This window comes from Leopardus geoffroyi, chromosome B1, assembly GCF_018350155.1.
Source record: "Leopardus geoffroyi isolate Oge1 chromosome B1, O.geoffroyi_Oge1_pat1.0, whole genome shotgun sequence".
In the NCBI taxonomy this organism is placed as follows: domain Eukaryota; kingdom Metazoa; phylum Chordata; class Mammalia; order Carnivora; family Felidae; genus Leopardus; species Leopardus geoffroyi.
This window is the reverse complement of record NC_059327.1, coordinates 14652469-14674112: the sequence shown is the minus strand read 5'-3', so window position 1 is coordinate 14674112 and position 21644 is coordinate 14652469. Positions and strand designations below refer to the sequence as shown.

General features: G+C 42.2%; 1 protein-coding gene across 8 annotated transcripts in view; it reads right to left on the bottom strand.

Annotated features, from left to right (window-relative positions):
• The window catches only part of STOX2 (storkhead box 2), a 229422-nt gene that overhangs the window by 29380 nt on the left and 178398 nt on the right, over positions 1 to 21644 (bottom strand). The window contains exons 1-3 of one of the 8 annotated variants that reach the window (XM_045452850.1): positions 7383 to 7399; positions 6681 to 7005; positions 6453 to 6572 (exon numbers count right to left, since the gene is read on the bottom strand). The exons of 6 other annotated variants lie outside the window; for them this stretch is intronic. In XM_045452850.1, coding sequence (XP_045308806.1) covers positions 6453 to 6477 — 25 coding nt within the window. In that variant the 5' untranslated portion in view covers positions 6478 to 6572; positions 6681 to 7005; positions 7383 to 7399. Of the gene's footprint in view, positions 1 to 6452; positions 6573 to 6680; positions 7006 to 7382; positions 7400 to 21644 lie in introns of those variants that run through there. One more of the 8 variants, XM_045452857.1, reaches the window with a different exon arrangement.

Here is a 21644-nt window from a genome sequence, read left to right as displayed (position 1 = left end):
CTTCGGCTCAGGTCATGATCTCACAATTCGTGAGTTCAAGCCCTGTGCTGGGCTCTGTGCTGACAGCTCAGAGCCTGGAGCCTGCTTCGGATTCTGTGTCTCCCTCTCTCGCTGCCCCTCCCCCCCTCAAAAATAAATACACGTTAAAAAAAAACAAACAAACAAACAACAGACAGCCATAGTTCTTCCAGGTGAACTACATGATAATAAACTACAACACTGAAAATACCCCGAAGCCCATCTTCTATCTTAACCTTCTTTAACCCATTTTTTTCAAGCACCAGCATTATGTTTAAATTACCCTGTTTTCCTGTTTATTTTTAAACACAACTCTTCCTTGTAAATGCCAATTTAATCTGTACTCTGGATTGAAGAGTTACCTTCGACTCTAATCAAGTTCATGAGTCAAAGCAGCCTACTTCCAAGCGCGGTTCTGCAACTGTACTAATTTCTAATCGGCAAATTCCCAACATACAAAGGCATTCAGGAGGTATTTTGCTAAGCGCCCAGTCTCTCACAACAGAACACAATTACCACTCTGCGCTGTTTCCTCATCTGAGAAGGGAAATGATGTCAAAGATTCCTTCAGGCTCTCAATGATTCTGTGATTCTACGTCAATGCAGCAGGATTCTGGCATAAAAGCATAATATAGTACTCATGTGTAGCTCTGTTTCCATCTTGCCGGGGAAACTATTTTAATAATCAATCCAATCTGGAAAAAAAGTAGGCTTTAATTTTAAAAAGAATAGCAAAATATATTGGCTATTAATCTTTTCCCTTGTAATAAAGGCTTCATCATTTACTCTTTCTCATTCAAAGTCTTGCTCAGCTTTGCTCCTCGGGATGAAAGCGTGCCTGTTTTTGTTCTCTGTGTTGCCAAAATTAACACTAAAGTTAAAATTATAGATGCCAATAAAATTACCACATGCGGTAGATACCGTGACTCATAAAAATGGTCAAACATGCCTATAAAATGTACAGTGGGCACAGCGGCAGGACGACTCTATTCCTTCCAATGAGCTATTCACGGAACTCCTGACAAGCCAGGTTTTACCTGAAAACACCCGTGAGCCTGGGGAAGTCATAAGCTCTCTGAGGTTAAGTGAACAACGTCTCTGATGCAGGGCATCAGAGGGACCTTGTGTTTTACAATGAGTTCAATTTATGAACCCCAATTTTATGTACAAATATTGTTTGGTTCTTGGAACAGACGATCTACTATGATATATTTTTTTAAAAAGTTGCTCTAGAGGAACACGTATTCCCTTCCCATACCCTCTCGAGCAGACAGCGACCCCTGCAGGAGGGCAGAGCATTACAGCTGCGTTATTTTAAACAGCTTTCCCTTGGAACCAAATTACTATACTTGACTTTCAAATGTTTGCATTTGAAATCTAAAAGGAAACTGGCATTGAAAAAGCCCGCTTTACCAGTTTACTATAGGTTTGGTTTAAATGCCACTGTTTTCAGAAATTTAAGGCTGGGCCTTCCCTGCAATAGTCGATGGCAGTAAAGATGACATTTTTTTTCTTTTTAAAAAAAGAAGGAATGTTAGAACATTTAGAAATTCTACACTAGCTTTTCTAAAGTCACCCGGTGCTTTATGTCAACACATGATGAGTGTCTTAAAGAAGGTTCAATTCCTAAGCTACCATTTGAATAAACGAACTGTCTTAATCCCAAAGAGAAACGTAAATAAGGGGTTCCCATTAAGAATAGTAAAGTTAATGGTGTCCATTCCCCGTGACTTTCGTAAGAAACTTCTGATGAGAGTGAACGAGCAATCATGGTGGCATATGGTGCACACACGTGCACACACGCACACACAAATGGGCTAATGTCCACCGCGTCTCCTGAATCTTTCTGCTTAGCAGTCTGTCTAATGCACAGACATGCAGCTAGGTGTGATGACAAATCAATCGGTTCAGAAACCCATTATCTTCCTCCGTCTACGAGCTTTCATTAGTTATATTAGCTATCACTCTTGTTAGCTGAGATTTGACTACTGATAAAAAAATTGCCACGGGATAAGCAGAGATGGGCAAGCCAGAAAGGGTGGAGGGTGAGGTAGAGAAGGGCAACCCGTGGGCAGTGATGGGTGAAAACCCCCTGCTGGGGGGCCCTTGTCACCGTCAGCAGGAATGCTTCAGACATCTCTCTAATCAGAGCCAGATAACACCGCTGGACCATTTTGCTCTTGTGCTAGATGTGTAGCTGAAAAGTTAGGATGGCAATATGAGCCATCGGGCCAATTAAATGCTTCAGTAATTCAAACCTTTGCTCGGGCTCCACATCAGCACATGTGTATGGACTAAAACCTGGCGGAGTGCTATTCACAAGCAGGCACGCAAATGCTTGTTGAATACCTAGGGACGGCACATACATGGACAAGGCAAGGTGAGACCCTGCTAACTGCCAGACGTTTCCATCACCAGCTGCCTCCTTCTCTTTAGGCCCTCATCCGGGGCTAAGTTACAGCCATTTACCCCCAGGGATAAAATCATGACGAAATACCAGTCCTGGTTGAACAATTAATTTCTCAGGTGTTACACACCGGTAGGGCACCTGGCCAACAGAAGTCCTTTGCAAGACAGTGTCCTCCTTCTCTTCAACTTAAGTGCATCGTGTGAGACCGGACCCATGTGCCTCAGTTAATCTACCCCACACCAGAACCCAGCCTCACACCAGAGACGGATCAGACGCTCCAACTTGCACCGGTGATATTTCTCGAGGACAGTTTAATACATGAGTCTAACACCTCCAGGGTCATTCTCTCCCACCATTTACAAGGTAGAATCACCACAGCTGTTCCTCAGTCTCTGTACTCCCGGATTCACTAGCTTATTGCTGGTATCGCAACCATACTGTGACTGATTTCTCCAAAATGCAATTATACCAGAACAAGAAGGCCTAATTAAATGACAGTTCCCAAATTACAGCACAATTATACTGAATGACTGCTACCAACTCCCCAACAACTGAATACTCCAACCACCCCTTCCAACAGTCATGGAGGCTGTTATGAAAGAACCACGTAAGAGTCTACTGGAATGAGGTACAGAGGCCAGAAGAGAGACACAGAGAAAACGCCCAACTCACTGTACCAAGAAGGAACTTTACTCTCCCAAGTCTGGCATCACAAGACGGATAGAGGCCATGGACTCTGCAGCGAAAACTGTAGGTTCAGAGCCCAGTTCTGCTCTTCACTGGCTGCGGGATTTGGGGCAAATTATTTAATTTGGGGGGTTGCAGTTTCCTCTCGGGCCAAGTACACAAAGTGATGTTCACCTTACAGAGTTGAGGGGATTAAAGAAGATAAGAGATATTGGGTGCTTATGCTGCCCCTGAGACCTAAAAACTATTTGACAAATGCAGGAGTATTATAATTACCTTCCCTGAGCCCACTTAAATTTATTCCATTTATTCTTTGGTGGTGTTTGAATATCTACTGATAGCAATTCAATAGAACAATCACTCTGCCCTAAAAAGGGACATTTTTGTTTGTAAACAAAACTGAGACATCTGCAAAAAGAATAAGAGAGTAACAGTCTTTGTTACACTAGTATGAATTCGTTTAATCGGACCACTCACCTCTTAAATGTGAGCATAAGCACTGAGTGAATGGAATAGTTTGACTGGGAAGCAGAAAAGCTAAGATATATACGTATATAATTTTATATATGTATATATACGTATTATATGTGTATATATTTATTTATTTTTTTTCAACGTTTATTTATTTTTGGGACAGAGAGAGACAGAGCATGAACGGGGGAGGGGCAGAGAGAGAGGGAGACACAGAATCGGAAACAGGCTCCAGGCTCTGAACCATCAGCCCAGAGCCTGACGCGGGGCTCGAACTCACGGACCGCGAGATCATGACCTGGCTGAAGTCGGACGCTTAACCGACTGCGCCACCCAGGCGCCCCATGTGTATATATTTATATTGTATGTGCATATGCATATATATGTATTATATGTGCGTACATATAATATATATGTATAAAATATACACATATATTACACACAAGAATTACACACATATATTATACACATTAATATATACACATATATCATACACATATCATATATACTTTATATGTGTATATATATATATGCATACAATATGTGTGTGTGCGTGTGCGTGTTGTGTGTAAACATACAACATTTGACATGTATTACTGGGCTGGGGGAGAATGGTGTGAAAGCAAAGGGGAAGAGAGAAGGGCACCAGAAGATGAGAAATTGTATGGATAGAGAGTTACAAGGACACCAAACAAAGCTGGCCCCTTTGGAAATTTTGGCTGGGCCACTCTCTTACCTGAGAAAGGAAACTCCGCCTTTGAGGAGGTACCCTTAGGACCAAAAACCAGTGACACTAGGAGCTACATAATCTCTGACAGAACCTGAGGTACAAAGAGCCATGATGGTTACCCCTTCTAAGGAAAGCATCCTGTGGGATTCAAGAGAGTCACTTATGCACAAAATCCCGGAGTTTTGCACACTCCTTGCCTACGGATGGCTTGTCCGGTAATAGGCCTCCTAATCAAGTAAATCATAAACAATGTCCCCATTGAAGGGTCGCATCTTCACATCTGTTCTTAACAGTAACAACCCTCTACGAGCAGTGTACGACTCTGTCCGGAACCATATCTCAAGGTAAGAACAATCATCATGGCTAGAATTTGAACTCCTGACGTCCATCCTGCAGTAATCTACCTTGTGAAGACTCTTAAAATGAACAAAACAGACCATTCTCGCCCTCTGTGACAAATGAATGCTTTTTAAACTGCCTCTCTTCTGACTCCACTATTTAAGGAGGATTCCCGTGTGCAGGGAACTACTAGGAGATGGGAACTGTAGACATAGACATAAATCTCGATCCTTGCCTTCAATGAGCTTATGATTTGGGTGGGGAAGCATGAAATAAATGCATGAAATTACAAGCAGCTAGAACATACTTAAATCACTGTTTACAACATCCTTAGAAGAGATACGAGAAAATACATGAATGGCTAGCAAATTAACTCAATAATAGGAATTTACTCATATATAATTATATTCATCTATCCATAGACAGAAGTAGGAATTCTATAATAGCATTAAGAAATGACCTTCTGTTGGAGAAATTAGGGAAGGCTTTACGCAAGAGGGAGACTTTGAATAGGGTCTTTAAGGATGAATCGAAATGATGGGTGTGGGGACCTTATATAATTACTGTATATTCTCAATATACTACGGTGTCACCAAGCATCTTTTAATACTGACTCAACATGCTCGACTTTGCTTTGAAGATGCACAGCACTGTGCACAAAGAAGAGACATCTTTAACCGCGTGGAAAGGAAGCATGCTTTCTGCCCCTCCGTGGAAGAGTGAGCGAGGGCGATGGATATGAAAGCAAAGAGACGAAGAGGGGTTCAAGGAGCCTACCCAATGCAGAGTTTGCATTTTAAAATGTTCTCATTGGGGCGCCTGGGTGGCGCAGTCGGTTAGGCGTCCGACTTCAGCCAGGTCACGATCTCGCGGTCCGTGAGTTCGAGCCCCGCGTCGGGCTCTGGGCTGATGGCTCAGAGCCTGGAGCCTGTTTCCGATTCTGTGTCTCCCTCTCTCTCTGCCCCTCCCCCGTTCATGCTCTGTCCCTCTCTGTCCCAAAAATAAATAAACGTTGAAAAAAAAAAATAAAATAAAATGTTCTCATTATGAGTACAAATGACATCAGGGATTTGGTGCTCTCGAAACATCTTTAATAAAAAAGAGTGCTAAACCTATGAATTCGACGAGACAGTTAAAGCCACGCTTTCGGATTTGCCAAGTTTCACTTTGGAAACATAGCATGTAATGGACTTCTGAGGACCTCATTTTGCCATCTCACTATTTAAAGAAAAAAAAAAGCTTCTGTGTGAAAAGCCCATGGATGTTGCAAGAAAACAGCTATGTAATCATTTGAATCCTAAAGCAGACGAGGAAGAAACACGCTTGCTTCCTTAGTGGTTAATAGCAACCTCAATCTGATGTTAGTGTTGGAAACAGTCCCTGAGCGTATAAATCAGGCTCTCTTGGATTTCAGTGCACTACATGTAGGTTAACAGGCCAAATAACACGCCAAATTTCGGGGACTATATTAATTGAGAAGAAGACATTTCAAACAGTATTTGTAGAATGCCCCCACCGGAAGAGTAGAAGAGATACTGCAGCAGATGGAAATCTGAAGCGGTTTAATTATCTCCTGTTCACAAATCCTACAGCTGTCTGACTTTTCAGCTCTGATGTGACTTAGGATGAATCATGCTGCTGAGGTGGCATCAGCCTACCACGGGGCATGTCTGCTGCCTAAGACTGAGGCAAGACCACCTTTCAGGGGACAGTGTACTCTTCTCAAAGCGGGTGTCGACATCTTACCATATGGCTTCGCACACAACACGTCTTGAAAGAAAAGCAGGGAAAACGTACCTGACCCTTTCTGGACTGGCTCCATGCCCCAGGTAGCTTTGACGCTAAAGCCTGGTGCATGCTAGGGGACTGCATCCAGGCACAAGGAGGAGCCAGTGACAGAAACGGACGTCCTAGAATCTGGAATAAGAAGAAAGAGTAAACCTTCGAGTAATAATATCCTAAATATGAGCATTTCAGATTGGCTACTGAGGGCATGTGGAACATAACAGGAATCTGGTACTTTACCTTCGGAGGTCTACTTTTAAAAACTGAGTTTTCCAGAACTCTCAGCTCTTCTTACAATTCGGGGCTCGACATACTGGTTCAAGTTCGGTTCAAAAGCTGGCAAGAAGCACCTTTAAAAAGGCTCTGTGAATGCACTTTGCTGGTAACGATTTTAGAAGAAAAAACAAACAAACAGATCCTCTTTACCAGTCTTTCCTCCTAGTTGCATGGGACAGCTGGGGTCTGTCCCGTGCCTATCTCATACATCACAGCCACTCGCACTGAGCCAGTATCGCACTGCAGTGCCTCGGGAATCTGCAGTATCACTCCTCTTCTGCCTTGTTCTCTGCAAAGTGAAGTCATAGGGACGGATCAGCCAACCTGACTTCTCACTACCCTGCCCAGAATCCTTTGTGAACCGAAATGAGTCATCGCTCCAAGAAAAGCTACAGCCTCCTCTGGTTGTCTGCGCTGGCTCCTTTGTCTGTGCAGCGCGGAGACTCTGGGCTGGGAACGCACCCCGGGCCTGGGGCTGCGAGGGGGTGCATCCTCCTTCCAAGGGACCCGGGTCCCCTCCCACGCGTTAGCGCCAACTCAGATCTTTGCATCATTAAAACAGCAAAAAAGGGCACGTACCTCCGGACGCTTGAAGAACGAACACACACACACACACACACACACACACACACACACACTGAAATTGATCTAGCGTCATATACTCACCAGTCTGTAATTATAAACCTGACACATTCCCTCTCCCTCTCCCTCTCTCTCTCTCTCTCTAAGGCTGGCTTTTCATTGTGATGCAGGACGATCCCCCTCCTGTGTGTAACAGGCGGCTCGACTGTAACACTGGATCAAAGTTTAGCTGCAGTGAGCTATTTGTCATAAATTCCAGGCGCCGCACAAGCCCTCGCACGCCTGGGTCTCCTCGTTGCCGGCACAGCCCACAGGCTTGTGGCACCCGCGGCCACAGCTCCCGCAGCCCCCGCCGCCGCCCCGGAGAGGCGGTGTTGGGAATGAGGTCACTATGTCAGGAACTCATTCCAGCGTGAGCTCCTGGGCTCACCACACAGCTGAAACTGCACAGAGCGTGAGGATTCACAGGGTGGTTGTTGGTGGTGGTGGTTTTTACATCGTGGCTTCCTCTGCTTTTTCTTTTCTTTTCTTTTTTAATTTTCTGTGTCTCAGACCAGTAAGGCCCCCCCCCCAAAAAAAATCAATTACATAGTTGTGTGAAAACGTCTTTTCCGCTGCACTGTGTGTGAGCCCTGCACCAACTAACTCATGCATATGCACGTGTACGTGGTTGTATTTATAGACACACATACACAGCACGGGGCCCTATTTCATCAGAGCCAGAGAGGAAACGCTTCATCTCTATTTAGAGTACACGAAACAACGTATAAACATCTCGAGAGGGAAAGGGGGTGGGAGTTGGGGAGGGAGGAAAGGAAGATAGGGACACCAGCAGTCAGCGCTAAAACCGCAGAGAAATGGAGCCTGCGAGGAAAAGAATAATTAGGCAAGAAGTGAATTCCGTGCTCCTAGGAAGGATGCCGTCCAAACTGCCCCAAAAGAAAGGACACCAAAGCAGGCACCTCTCACTCTCTGCACTCAAGAACCAGGTATCAGTAAATCATCCGATACAAGAAACCAAAGAGATTTGGGTAGCAGGGGATGCATGCACAGCATGTTTCCCACATCCTCACAAATACAGCAACTAGCCTTCCCTGAATATAAATTACAGGGCACAACCAGAGCTGGGAGAACAAACATGCTCTGAATCTCTCAGTGAGACTATGCCGGATTGCTGAGTTCGGACGGTCCCTCGGCTACAATCCTACCAGAATCCTTTCTTCTTGTAACTTCTGTGATGTAGCCTGTCTCCCGCGACCTCCTCCCCCAGGAGCCGGGGTCTCATCCCAGCCTGTGCATACCCCCTGGGGAAGGCCCTCCCTCCAGGAACTGAGTCCTATGACCCCACGGAGGGATTCCCATTCTGCCCTTGGAAAATAAAAAACGTATAACCCTCTTCTGCCTGACCAGTCACTCGGTATCTACAAATAAAAATCCCATCCCTACATTCCAAATGATCTCTTCTCTAGTTGCCTACAGTTTGGGACACTTCGTAACCACACACACTACATGCTCATTGATTGACTGACCGATACATGGTCTTGACATTATTAAATAAAGTTTCTTCAGATCCCTCAACCATCTGACACTTTCCAAATCCTCTGCCCTCGTGGTTTCCCTCCTTTGCTTCTGCTCTGGCATATCAACTTCCCTCTTGAAATGTTGTACAAAGAACCAGGATGCCTGGGTGGCTCAATGGGTTAAGCACCTGGCTGTCGGTTTCAGCTCCTGTCACGATCTCACGGGTTCGTGAACTCAAGCCCTGTGTTAGGCTCTGCACTGACAGCACAGAGGCTGCTTGGGATTCTCTCTCTCTCCCTCTCTCTCTGCCTCTCCCCCCGCCACCCCGGCTTGAATACTCTCTTGCTCTCTCTCTCAAAATAAATAGATAAACTTAACAAAAAAACGTACAAAGAACCAAATACACTCTAGCTGTGTTCTCACCGTTACCTCCCTTGTTCTGGACTCTTTAATATTCACGTGGCCTGAGACTATACAGTAGGCTTTTGGTTGAGTCAGATGGTCAACCCCCAGAGGACTTCTTCACATTAACTGCTATTAAATCAGGTCTCATTTATACACTTGAGAAAAACCCTCATCCATGATGCCCTATGCATTTTCATCAGAAATGGTTTAGTTTTGATTTTCCTTCCTGATGTATTACTTCCTCTCATTAAAAAAATTTTTTTAACATTTATTTATTTTTGGGAGAGAGAGAGAGAGAGCGCAAGTGGGGGAGAGGCAGAGAGAGGGAGACACAGAATCTGAAGCAGGCTCCAGGCTCTGAGCTGTCAGTGCAGGGCCCGATGTGGGGCTCCAACTCACGAGCCGTGAGATCAAGACCTGAGCTGAAGTCGGACGCTTAACCCACTGAGCCACCCCGGAGCCCCTGCTTCCTCTCATTTAGTATGCCACCTTGGGGCGCCTGGGTGGCGCAGTCGGTTAAGCGTCCGACTTCAGCCAGGTCACGATCTCGCGGTCCGTGAGTTCGAGCCCCGCGTCGGGCTCTGGGCTGATGGCTCAGAGCCTGGAGCCTGTTTCTGATTCTGTGTCTCCCTCTCTCTCTGCCCCTCCCCCGTTCATGCTGTGTCTCTCTCTGTCCCAAAAATAAATAAACGTTGAAAAAAAAAAAAAAAGTATGCCTTGTAAACCACTGCACTGTAAGAGTGCAGTGACGTAGCTATAGAATAAATGTATGAAAAATGAAGCTCTAAATAGAGTATCTTTAGCTCTGGCAATGTAAGAGCCTCTGAGGAAGCTCTGGGTCACTGGACCACCTCCTGATAGCTAAAAATTCAGATTTCCTCTATGATATAGAAAAGGTTAAATAAACGGATAAAGAAAAAAAAATACCCAAAGAAAAAGGATGGAAAATTACAAATCAAAAGGTATTCGAAATTTCTAACATCTGAATATGTATGTTTCCACCTATACATGGGCCTCCAAGGACCATATTAGAAACTCACCTAAGCTTTCCAAGGACCCAGTAAAGTAAGTCCTATTATTGTCCCCATTTTTTAAAGTTTATTTATTTATTTTAACAGAGAGAGAGAGAGAGAGAGAGAGCACGAGGGGGGTGGGGGCAGAGAGAGGGAGAGAGAATTCCAAGTAGGCCCCATGCTGCAAGCACACAGACCAACGTGGGGCTCGAACTCACAAACTGTGAGATCACGACCTGGGCAGAGATGGAGAGTCGACGTTTAACCGATTGAGCCACCCAGGCTTCCCATTATTATCCCCGTTTTAAAAAGAGATTCACTCTTTCTCAAGTTCCCACAGTTGCTAAGCAGCAGAAGCAGGATTTGAACCTGCAGAACAAGCCCCAGAGCCCGTGCGTTATACCACCCTGGCACGCTTGGGTGGCTCAGTCGGTTGAGCATCCGACTTCGGCTCAGGTCATGACCTCACAGTTTGTGAGTTCTAGCCCCGCATCCTCTCTGCTGTCAGCATGGAGCCCGCTTCGGATTCTCTGCCTCCCTCCCACACCCCCTCTGCCTATCTGCCCCTCCCCCGCTGTGCCCTCTGTTTCAAAAATAAATAAACAATAAAAAAAAAACCACATATAAGGCCCCTCAACTATTATAATAAAATAACCATTGGTAACAACATTCTTTAAAAACCCATGCCTGAATTTTTACATTTAAACTGATGGTAATTCACTTCATTAGCACATGAGGCCAGTGGGGGGCCTCAGGGGGGGTCCCCTTCCTAGCAGTTGCCTTGCCCAGTTCTGCACCCCCTTAATGGGCTGCCTCCAGCCTTGGCCTCTGCTGGCAGACTGTCCCTAAATGATCATGCAAAGGAGGGTGACTGATCACCTTAAGCTCATTTTGCCATCCTACTAATAGCACGGTGAGTTTTATGCTGGACAACCATTAGCGTTAACTCAGAAATAAAGGCGAGAAAGGCACTCTGATGGTTTAGGTACCAGTCTCTGATGGGGAGAGAAACTCAAGAGAGGCGTTATGAGCAGTCCTCGCCCTCCTCCCCGCCCTCCCCCCCCCCCCCCCCGCCGCTGCCTCTTACTCCTTTTAATAACAGCTTTGGTGTTACAGTAAAGATTTACAAACATCACACAGACTATCGCAGAGGTGATCTGATCAGTTGATGAGGTGTGGGCAGAGGTTGTGCCTGGCGCTTGACTGGTTCCTTGGCAAAAGAGGACATCGTGGCACCACCCAGTGACACAGCCACGCAGGATCTTACAGCCTTAGAGCTGCTGTACTTGATAAAGGACAGCAGTAAGTATCTTAAATCGGTTAAAAATATTTATTGGGTACCAAGCTGCAAAGTCTATGGTAAGGATGGAGATTTGAGCATGTGTGAATAGTGTGTGTAATGTAGGATATACACAGTGGTACACACACCTTTTTATGAACAGGTGACATGGTTTCTATTCATAAGAAGCCTATAAAACACTTGCAGAGATAAGACATCCACACAGAAGAAGTGTAAAGAATGCAAGACAGTGTCTGTCCAAGAGGAGGAACGGGTGACAGGTGCCTCTGAGAACTCTGGAGTAAAGTAGCTGGCCGAAGCAGTCAGGGATGGCTCAAAGGCCAAGGCAAGTTTGTCCTAAAATCTGGACGGGTGGGAGACAGAGAAAGGGCATACCACGTGTTAGAACATGAGCTCCTTGGAGAGAGGGGTTTCTGCATGCCTTGTGTTTACAGACGTATTCCTGAAAAAGTGCCCAGCCAATGGAAGGCACGAAATAAATAGGTGATGAATGAATGAATGAATGAATGGCCTGGAGAGAGGAAGTGGTGGGGGGAGGTGGGAAGCATGAGGTGGGGCACGGGGTTCCTACTGCAACACAGACGAAGAGGAAGCAAAACGGGTGGCTCAAGGTCAGATTAAGAATAGACTCTAAAGGATTAGAAAATGACCCACCTTATATTTGCAATGAATTCCCCTTGGCATCTGTTACAGCAATTAGTAAGTCTCCTCCCAAGAAACACTACCCTTGCGTGAACTCATCCTCCAAAAACAAGTATTTATACGCTTATGGCAGTCCATTAGAGGGATGATATGCTGACAGTATGGCCAGATGCTGCTTCCCCTGGGGGGTTTCTCTGGCCCCCGACGCCACCCAGAAGTCTGTGATGCCAACACTCTCTCTGGTTTGCAAGAATGTACCAACAGGGGAGATAAAAATCCTCGTCTGCAGCAATATTATACCAAACCTACCCTAATTCAGTGTCATTCAAGTCAACAGACATTTATTAAATGCAACATGTAAGACACTGCTTGTTGCTGAGGTCAGAATAAACGTGAAGTTACAGCATCTGTCCTCACAGTTTTGTGCCAACATCTGAGATGTTCAAGGCACAGAGAGGAAGAGTATTGTGAGACCAAAGAAAGATGGCAATTTCTGATGTAAGAGACAGGTGGTAAGGAAGCGTGGTGGGAACAGGGTAGTGCTTCAGGAAGGAAGCCGTTGAGGTGGGCCCCGAAGTTGGGTAAGCGAAGCGGGAAGAAGAAACATGGTGGGGATGTCTTTCCAGGCAGCAAAGCCGGGGGCTTACAGACCACGTGGGTTAGACAGTACAAGCTGTCTCAGAGAATGACTGGTGGCCGACCTTGCTTGGCTAGCTAGCATGGCAGGATACATGAAGGAGATGGGTAGAGATAAAACCAGAGTAGTCAAGCTGAGATAAGATTCTGAAGAGCAGGAAAGTGTAGGAGAAAGGCATGAAAGGTTCTCACAGGGGGTGATGCTATTTATGCTGAAGGTTTATGTTACTGTGGCAACAGGGTACAGGATGCGTCCAAAGAGAGAAGATAATGAATTACTGACACAAGGGAAGAGCCTATTGTGTGAGCCCCAACAAGATGCAAAGAGTGCCTGAACAAGGGACAGAGACAAGCGCAGAGATGTGAGATGCTTTTCTGTCTCACAAAGGGACTGTTCAAAATGTCCAGCATGAAATATTAGAGTACTATCCGCAATGCATTTCTAGAAGCATCATGTACACCTAATACGACTTGCCGAGAAACTGTCCAAAAGCCTGCACCCTGGTGATAGTCTGACATCTGGAGCAATGCCCAGGGTAGAATATTAGTTCAAATTGAGAAATAAAGGGAAGAGGAGAAATCCTCTAAAGAAAGATCCTTGGGCACCAATAACAGACCAGGCTTTCCTAGTTGCACAAAAGCTGATCAAAGCTACAAATTTAAAATTCAATGGTGGTTTCAGAAAGAGAAAGTTCCAAAGTTTTCAAGGGGCTTTACAGCCCAGGGTTGACCAAGGTAAGTTCATTATTGTTATGGTGGAAGAAACCATTGCAATTACGGTTGGATTCAATGCAGCATGGTATAGGCAAGGAAACTAAATATTTAAAGAACGAATACACTCGGTATCCCTACAAGCATTAGAGAGCGCCAAAAAGACCACAGAGCCGAGAATAAGGTTATTCTATGTTACTTACTGAAATTCCCCAAAGTCTTTGGATTAGATCATTCCTCGTGGGATTAGGAAAACAGAATAGTGACATTTTAGAGCTGGGCAAGGCACTGAAACTCATCTGACTGAGGATAATCCTAGGTTCCAAATGGGAGAAAGGACTTCCCCAAGGTTAAAGAGAGTTAATAACAAAGCCACAACTAGCCCCCACAGATGTCCTGATTCTCAGTGCAGACATCTCCTCACAACTCTGCAACACCCTGTAAAACCTATTAAAAGAATATTAAACTGTAAGACCTTTCTGGATGCATTTTCAGTACCATACTATAAATTAAGTAGGCAGATGTCCAATTTTCCATACTTCATTGTGGTATGCATTATTTTTCTGCCCTCAGTTCTTCTAATCAATGTCCAAAGAAGACAAGGAAGGAAAAGATAAAAGTGAGGTGAGAAAAACGGAGAGCTGGTGAGTTTATAGGTAAAAGACAGATTGTAAATTTGATGTTTTGATATTAAATGTCAAGAAAACTACGGGAAAACATGGGGAAATGAGGTGATATATTTTATTACTAAGCATCTGGATTTGTGGACTCTTCATTTCCAAACCACTGGGCAAAAATTCACCTGACTACACCTCAGACAGCGGTGCTCAGTATTTTCTTTTCTCTTTTTTTCTTTTTTCTTTTTCTTTCTTTCTTTTTTTTTTTTTTTTTTGTACTCTGTATCTTCATCTGCAGACGACAGTAATGGTGTGCCCAAAGAAGTCCGCAGTCTGCCAGGAAAAAGATTCTGTTTGGAAGTCTCCCTGAAATTCACGCGAGCCATATAATACACTCTGTAATATATCACTTTTTGCCTTAATAGTAAAAGCTTAAAAAAAATGTTTCCACTGAAGATCATTCAAGATTGCTTTCCAAAATCCACGAGGGAACCAGCTCCAGGAAGCCCATCCACGTTTGTCCTGAGGTTGTATAAACCTGCAGTGTAGGCCTCAGTCCCTGGAGGCAAACACGCCCCCAATTTGAGAAGCAACAACTACATCTGAAAATACACCAGAAAGTGGTACTTCCCAATTCGTTTTCAAAGTTATCATCAGTCCCTCTGCAGCTTTAAAGACATACCGTTAGAGAGCCCGAGAGCTCTTTTAGCTGGAGTTAGTTAGAAGGTCAAAGAGCTGAGAAACTGAATTACTTGATCACTGGCTTATTTCATTATGGCCAAGTTATTCTTTTTGTGGGTTGCATTCCTTCTAAGATGGAATCAGGAAAAAAAGAGAGAGAGAGAGAGAGAGACAGAGAGAGAGAGACAGAAAATGTTGCAAAGGCTGCCATATTTTTTAAAAGGAGACATATCTATAGAACTAACCTCTGACCTCAAGGTGCTTCCAATTAACGAAAGAATGAAAAGTAAACACACATGAAAAGGAGGTATCACACTACGTCCCCAAGAAAACGATGAATAAGAGGGGGGAAAATTACTGCAAACTAAGTCCAGACGGAGTGTAAAGAAATACCGGCCAAACATTTCCATCACAGAGCTGAACTCAGCAGGCCTGGGTTGTGTTCCTACCTCTTACAGGTTCCAACAGAACGCTGTTGGAAGGGGGAAGCCGCTAATCTAACACACACTTCAGGGGAACGGCGGTCCCTTCAATGTGCTGCTTTCCCGACACTTTTGCATAAACCCTGGACTGACTCTAATGTCTACACCGTTCCAACTGACTAGGGTGAAAACAGGATTTGGACTGTATTTTCGGTACTCACGACAGGGGTTGCAAACAGTGTTTTCAGCACCTGAAACAGGCACTAGTTATTGACAGAAAGACAACAACATTTTTTGGGCTTGGGCTTCCTGTATGTATTCATCATCACACACTTGAACTTATCTACTAACTTCTTTGGCTGACGTGAGTCCAAACCTCAGTGTCATCCTCTGTATGTCATCTCGCGGAAGTCACAGTCTACCTTTTTATTAACAAATAAAGAATTTACGGAACTAGGGGGACAAAATCAGAAAATCCTGGAGTCAAGAAATACAAACCAGTCATATCGTCTTTTTATCCTCTATAATGGATGGATAAAAATAATTAGGATTTCTTTGCTCTCTGGGATCACAGTGATTATACAACCATCTATATTTGCTGTGTCCAATACAGTAGCTACTAGCCATGTGTGGGTTTTTTAAGTTAATTTGAATGAAATAAATTGAAATTTTAGTTCTATTTCAAGTGCTCATTAGCTGACAGGGGGGCTGGTGTTCACCACATTGCGCACAGCATAAACAGAACACTTCCATCATCTCAGAACGTTCTACTGGACAATAGGGATCTCATCTAGTTTATCAATGAGCAATCACAAGAACATCAGGTACCATTCACTTTTACCATGAAAACTGGTAACTTTTTAGATACAATTTTTTCTAATTAACATACCAAAATCAAGGAGTTTCTTAATATGTTCAAGATCTATGGGTTTTAACACATATGTAGATTTGGGTAATCATCACGATGAGTCAGACACAGAGCAATTCCATCACCCCCTCAAAAAAACTCTTTCCTGGGGCGCCTGGGTGGCGCAGTCGGTTAAGCGTCCGACTTCAGCCAGGTCACGATCTCGCGGTCCGTGAGTTCGAGCCCCGCGTCGGGCTCTGGGCTGATGGCTCAGAGCCTAGAGCCTGTTTCCGATTCTGTGTCTCCCTCTCTCTCTGCCCCTCCCCCGTTCATGCTCTGTCTCTCTCTGTCCCCAAAATAAATAAACGTTGAAAAAAAAAATTAAAAACAAAAAACAACAACAACAAAAAAAACTCTTTCCTGATCCTTATATACTCCTAACGCCTGGAAACAACTGATATGTCCATGTTGTTGCATGAAGGAGGAATGGGATGGCGGGTCAAATGGTAAGAGTGTGTTTACCTTTATAAGAAACTGCTAGACTACTTCCCAGATTGGTTATGCAGTTTTGCAATCCAATGAACAACGTAGCCTGGGAGCTTTTTCATAGATTTCTTGAGATGTTTCTACATGGTCAAGCATGTTGTCTGCAAATAAGAATGGTTTTATTACAACTTGTAAGCCTTTTAGTTTCTCTTTCCTTAGGAATTTTTTTTAGGAATTCTAGCATGATGTTGAATAGGAACAGTGAGAATGGACATCCTAGTCTTAGCCCCAGTGTTAAGGGGAAAGTGTTCAGTCCTTCTCTATTAAATAAGATGCCAGCAGCACAGTTTTGTAGATGTTCTGTGTCAGGTTAAGGAAGTTGCCCTCTATTCCCAGATGAAGAGCTTTTATCATGAATGTATGTTGGATTTTGACAACTGCTTTTTCTGAATCAATTGACATTATGATGTGATTCTTTTCTTCGTTGGCTTGTTAATATGGTGGATTACAGTGACTGAGTTTCAAATGCTGAGTTAGCACTGCATTCCAGGTCTAATCCCCACTTGGAAATGGTTTATTATTCTTCCTATATATTACTGCATTCAATTTGCTAATATTTGGGGGAGGATTTCTGCATCTATGTTTATGAGGTACATTGGCCTGTAATTTTATCGTAATGTGTCTGGTTTTGGCAGTAGGATAATGCTGGTTTCATAAAGTGAGTTGGGAAGTCCTGCCCCCTCTTCTATTTTCATGTGAAATTAGTGGCATTTCTTCCATAAGTGTTTGGTAGAAAACTATCTGGACCTGGAGATTTGGGTTTTGGGTTTGGGGCAGTGAAATTTTAACTATGAGTTTAAAAATGTGCTTAAAGGATACAGAACGGTTCAGGTAATCTACTTCTTGAGTGAGTCCTGATAGGATGTTTTTTCTAGAATTTGGTCCATTTCCTCTAAATTGTTGAATTTATGTACACAGACTTGTTTGTGGTATTCACCTAGTTTTTAATGTCTGTGAGATCTGTAGTGATATAGCTTCTTTCACTCCTAATATTGACAATTTGCATCTTATTTCCTGGTCAATTTGGCTAGAGATTTATCAATTTCATTGCTTTTTTTTTTTTTTTTTTTGAGACACCAGTTTCTGACTTCATTGGCTCTATTAATTTTGTTTTGAAATTCCTTGACATCTACACTTTATTGTTTTTCTTTCCTTCTGCTTGCTTTGGATTTATTTGGCTCTCCTCTTTCTAGCTCCTTCACGTGAAAGCTTAGATTGTTCATTACAGATCTTTTCTTCTTTTCTAACCTAAGCACTTAATCTATATATTTCCCTCTAAGCCCCGCTTTGTCTGCTTCATATGAATTGTGGTATGTTGTATTTTCATTTTTGCTCACCTCAAAATACTTTCTACTTTTCCTGAGACTTCCTCTTTGATCCATGGATTACTTAGAAGCAGTTCTTTAATTTCCTAGCATTTGGGGATTTATCAGTTACCTGTCTGTTGTTGATTTCTAGCTAAATTCCATTACGGTAAAATAACACACTTTGAACTATTTCAACTCTTTTAACTGCTTTTAGATATGTTTTATGTTTCAGGATATCATCTATCTTTGTGAATGATCTCTGAGGATTTCAAAGGAACGTCTATTCTGCTATTTTGAGGAGGAATGCTTTATAAATGTCATTTGGATCTAGTTGGTTAATGGTGTTGTTCAGTTTTTCTACATTCTTACTGGTTTTCCGCTTACTTATTCTATCAATTACCGCAAGAGCCATGCTGAAGTCCCCAACCAACTATAATCACCCATTTCTCTTTTCGGTTCTATTTTGTCTCATGTACTTTGAAGCTCTGTTGTTATAACGGTGCATACACTGTTAATATACTCTTTTTAGGAGACAATTTTTTTTTTTTTGGTGAGAATATTTACCATGAGATCTATCTTCTTAACACAGATGTTTAAGTGTACCATGCGGTTTGTTATCCAGAGGCACAATGTTGTCCATCAGATCTCTAGAACTTACTCATCTTGCAAAACTAAAATTTCATACATTTCATTGATTAGCAACTCCCCATTTTCTCCTGTCCTCCGAGTCCCTGGCAGACATCATTCTATTTTTTTGCCCCTATGAATTTGCCTGTTTTAGATATAGTAAGTAGAATCCTGCAGTATTCATCCTTCTATGACTAGCTTATTTGACTTAGCATAGTGTCCTCAAGGCTCATCCATATTGTTGCTTATTGTAGGACAGCTTGCTTTTTTAAGGCTGAATAATATTCTATTATATGTATATACCACATTTTATCCATTCGTCTGTCGATGGACATTTGGGTTGTTTCACCTCTTGCCTATAGTGAATAGTGTTGCAAGGAACATGAGAGTGCTCATACTTCTTCAAGATCCTGCTTTCAGTTCTTTTGAATAAATAAGAAGTGGGATTTCTGGATCATATGGTAGTTCTATTTTGAATTTTTTGAGGAAATTTTACATTGTTTTCAATAGTGGCTGCACCATTTTTCATCCCCACCTACAGAGTACAAGATTTCCAATTTCTCTACATCCTCACCAGCACTTGTTTCTTTCTTCTTTTTCTTTCTTCTCTTTTTTCTTTCTTCTTTTTCTCTTTCTCTTCTTTCTTTTCTTTCTCTTCTTTCTTTCTTTCTTTCTTTCTTTCTTTCTTTCTTTCTTTCTTTCCTTCCTTCCTTCCTTCCTTCTCTCTCTCTCTCTCTCTCTGATGATTAATCATGTTGAGCATCTTTTCATATACCTGTTGGCCACTCGTATATCTTCTTTGGAGAAATGTCTATTCAAGTCCTTAGCCCATTTTCAATTCAGGTTATTAGTTGTTTGTTTTTGCTACTGAGTGATAGGAGTTCCTTGTGTATTTTAGAAATTAACCTGTTCTTGAATATATGGTTTATAAATATTTTCTCCCATTCCAGAAGTTGCCCTTTTACTTGACTGTTTTTTCTTGCTGTGCAGAAGTATTTTAGTTTGATGTAGTCCAACCTACCTAATTTTGCTTTTGTTGCCTGTGCTTCTGGTGTCATATCCAATGACAATCACTGAAGTCATTGAAATCATTCAGTGATAATCATTAAAATAACTGCCAAGACTAATGTCATGAAGTTTCCCTTGTTTTCTTCCAAAAGTGTTACAGTTTTGGGTCTTACATTTAAATCTTTATTCCATTTTGAGTTGATTTTTGTGTATGGTAGAAGAGGTACATACACTTTTTATGTCATCTTGGTGAACTTACGCATTTCTTTTTGTGTAACGATCCTCCTTATCCCCAGTAATTTTCCTTGCTCTGAAGTCTGTTTTTCCTGACATTGATATGGCAAGTCCAGTTTTCTTTCGATTAGTGGTTACGTAGTAAGTCTTTTAACCTCTTACATTCAACCTACTCATCTCATTATATTTAAATTGTATTATTTGTAGACAACCTATCCCTTGGTCATTTTTTTAAAGTCCATTCTGACAATATCTGTTATTTATTTGGTATGTTAAAACATTTATTTTTTTTTAATTTTTTTAATGTTTATTTATTTTTGAGACAGAGAGAGACAGAGCCTGAATGGAGGGAGGGTCAGAGAGAGAGGGAGACACAGAATCCGAAGCAGGCTCCAGGCTCTGGGCTGTCGGCACAGAGCCTGACGCAGGGCTCAAACTCACGGACCATGAGATAGTGACCTGAGCTGAAGTCGGACGCTTAACTGACTGAGCCACCCAGGCGCCCCTGTTAAACCATTTATATTGAATGTAGTTTGTTTGAATGTTGCAATTTAGATATACCACTTTTTATGCTTCTACCCACATTTTGTTCCTGTTTTTCTTTCTTATTTTCTTTGGATTATTTGAATATTTTTTACTATTCTATTTTAATTTATCTATTGAGTTTTTATTAATTTCTATGTATAGTGTTTTTGGTTGTTACTCTAAACATTTCAGTATATACACCTAGCTTTTCACAGTCTGTTCTAGAATTAATATTTTACTACATCAAGTGAGAAATCTTACCATGATATTGGTTCCTTGACCTTCCTCTTTTATGTTATAGTTGTTATATATATTACAGCTATACATACTGAGAAGTTCATTAGTGTTACATTTGTTTTGTCATTACACATAGTTCACAGAACTCGAGAGAAAAATAGTTAATTATATTTAACCAGATATTTATCATCATTGTTTTTCTTTCATTCCTGATGTTCCAAAATTTCCTCTGGCATTTTCTGTCCATCAGCATTTCTTTTAGAGCAGGTTTCTGGCAGCGAATTTTTTTGTTTTCTTTCATCTGAAAATGTCATTATTCCATCTTCATATCTGAAGGATATGTTCACTGGGTATTTTAAAAATAAGTATCATTCTGGCCTTGGTGGCTTCTAATGAAGAATCTGCAGTCATTCAACTTGTTATTTTATAATATGTTATGTATCATTTTTTCTTTAGTTGCTTTCAAGATTTTTTTCCTCTTTAATCTTCAGCAGCTTATGATGTATCCAGGAATGGATTTTTTTGAGTTTATCCTATTTAGTAGGATTTGCTGGTCTTCTTGAATATGAAAGTTTATGTCTTACCAAATTTAGGAAGTTTTCAACCATTATTTCTTCAAATATTTTTTTTCAAATCACACCAGACCTCTGATGACAAAAATGTCAGACATTTTTAGTACTGTCCTATATAACCTGAGACTGTTTATTTTTTCTTTCAATCTTTTATTCCCTGTTGTTGAGACTTCCATTGATCTATCTTTCAATCCACTGACTTTTCAATTATCTCCTTTCTGGATTGAGCTCATCCATAAATTTTTAACTTTGGTTATTATATATTTCAATTCTAAAATATTTGATTATACATTATATCCTCTATCTCTTTACACTCTATTCTTTTTTTTTAAGAGAGAGAGAGAGAGAGAGAGAGAGAGCGCACACACACACACGTGAGTAGGGAAGGGCCAGAGAGAGAGGGAGAGAGAGAATCTTAAGCAGGCCTATGCAGGGCTTAATCCCATCACTGTGATATCATGACCTGAGCTGAAATCAAGAGTTGGATGCTCAGCC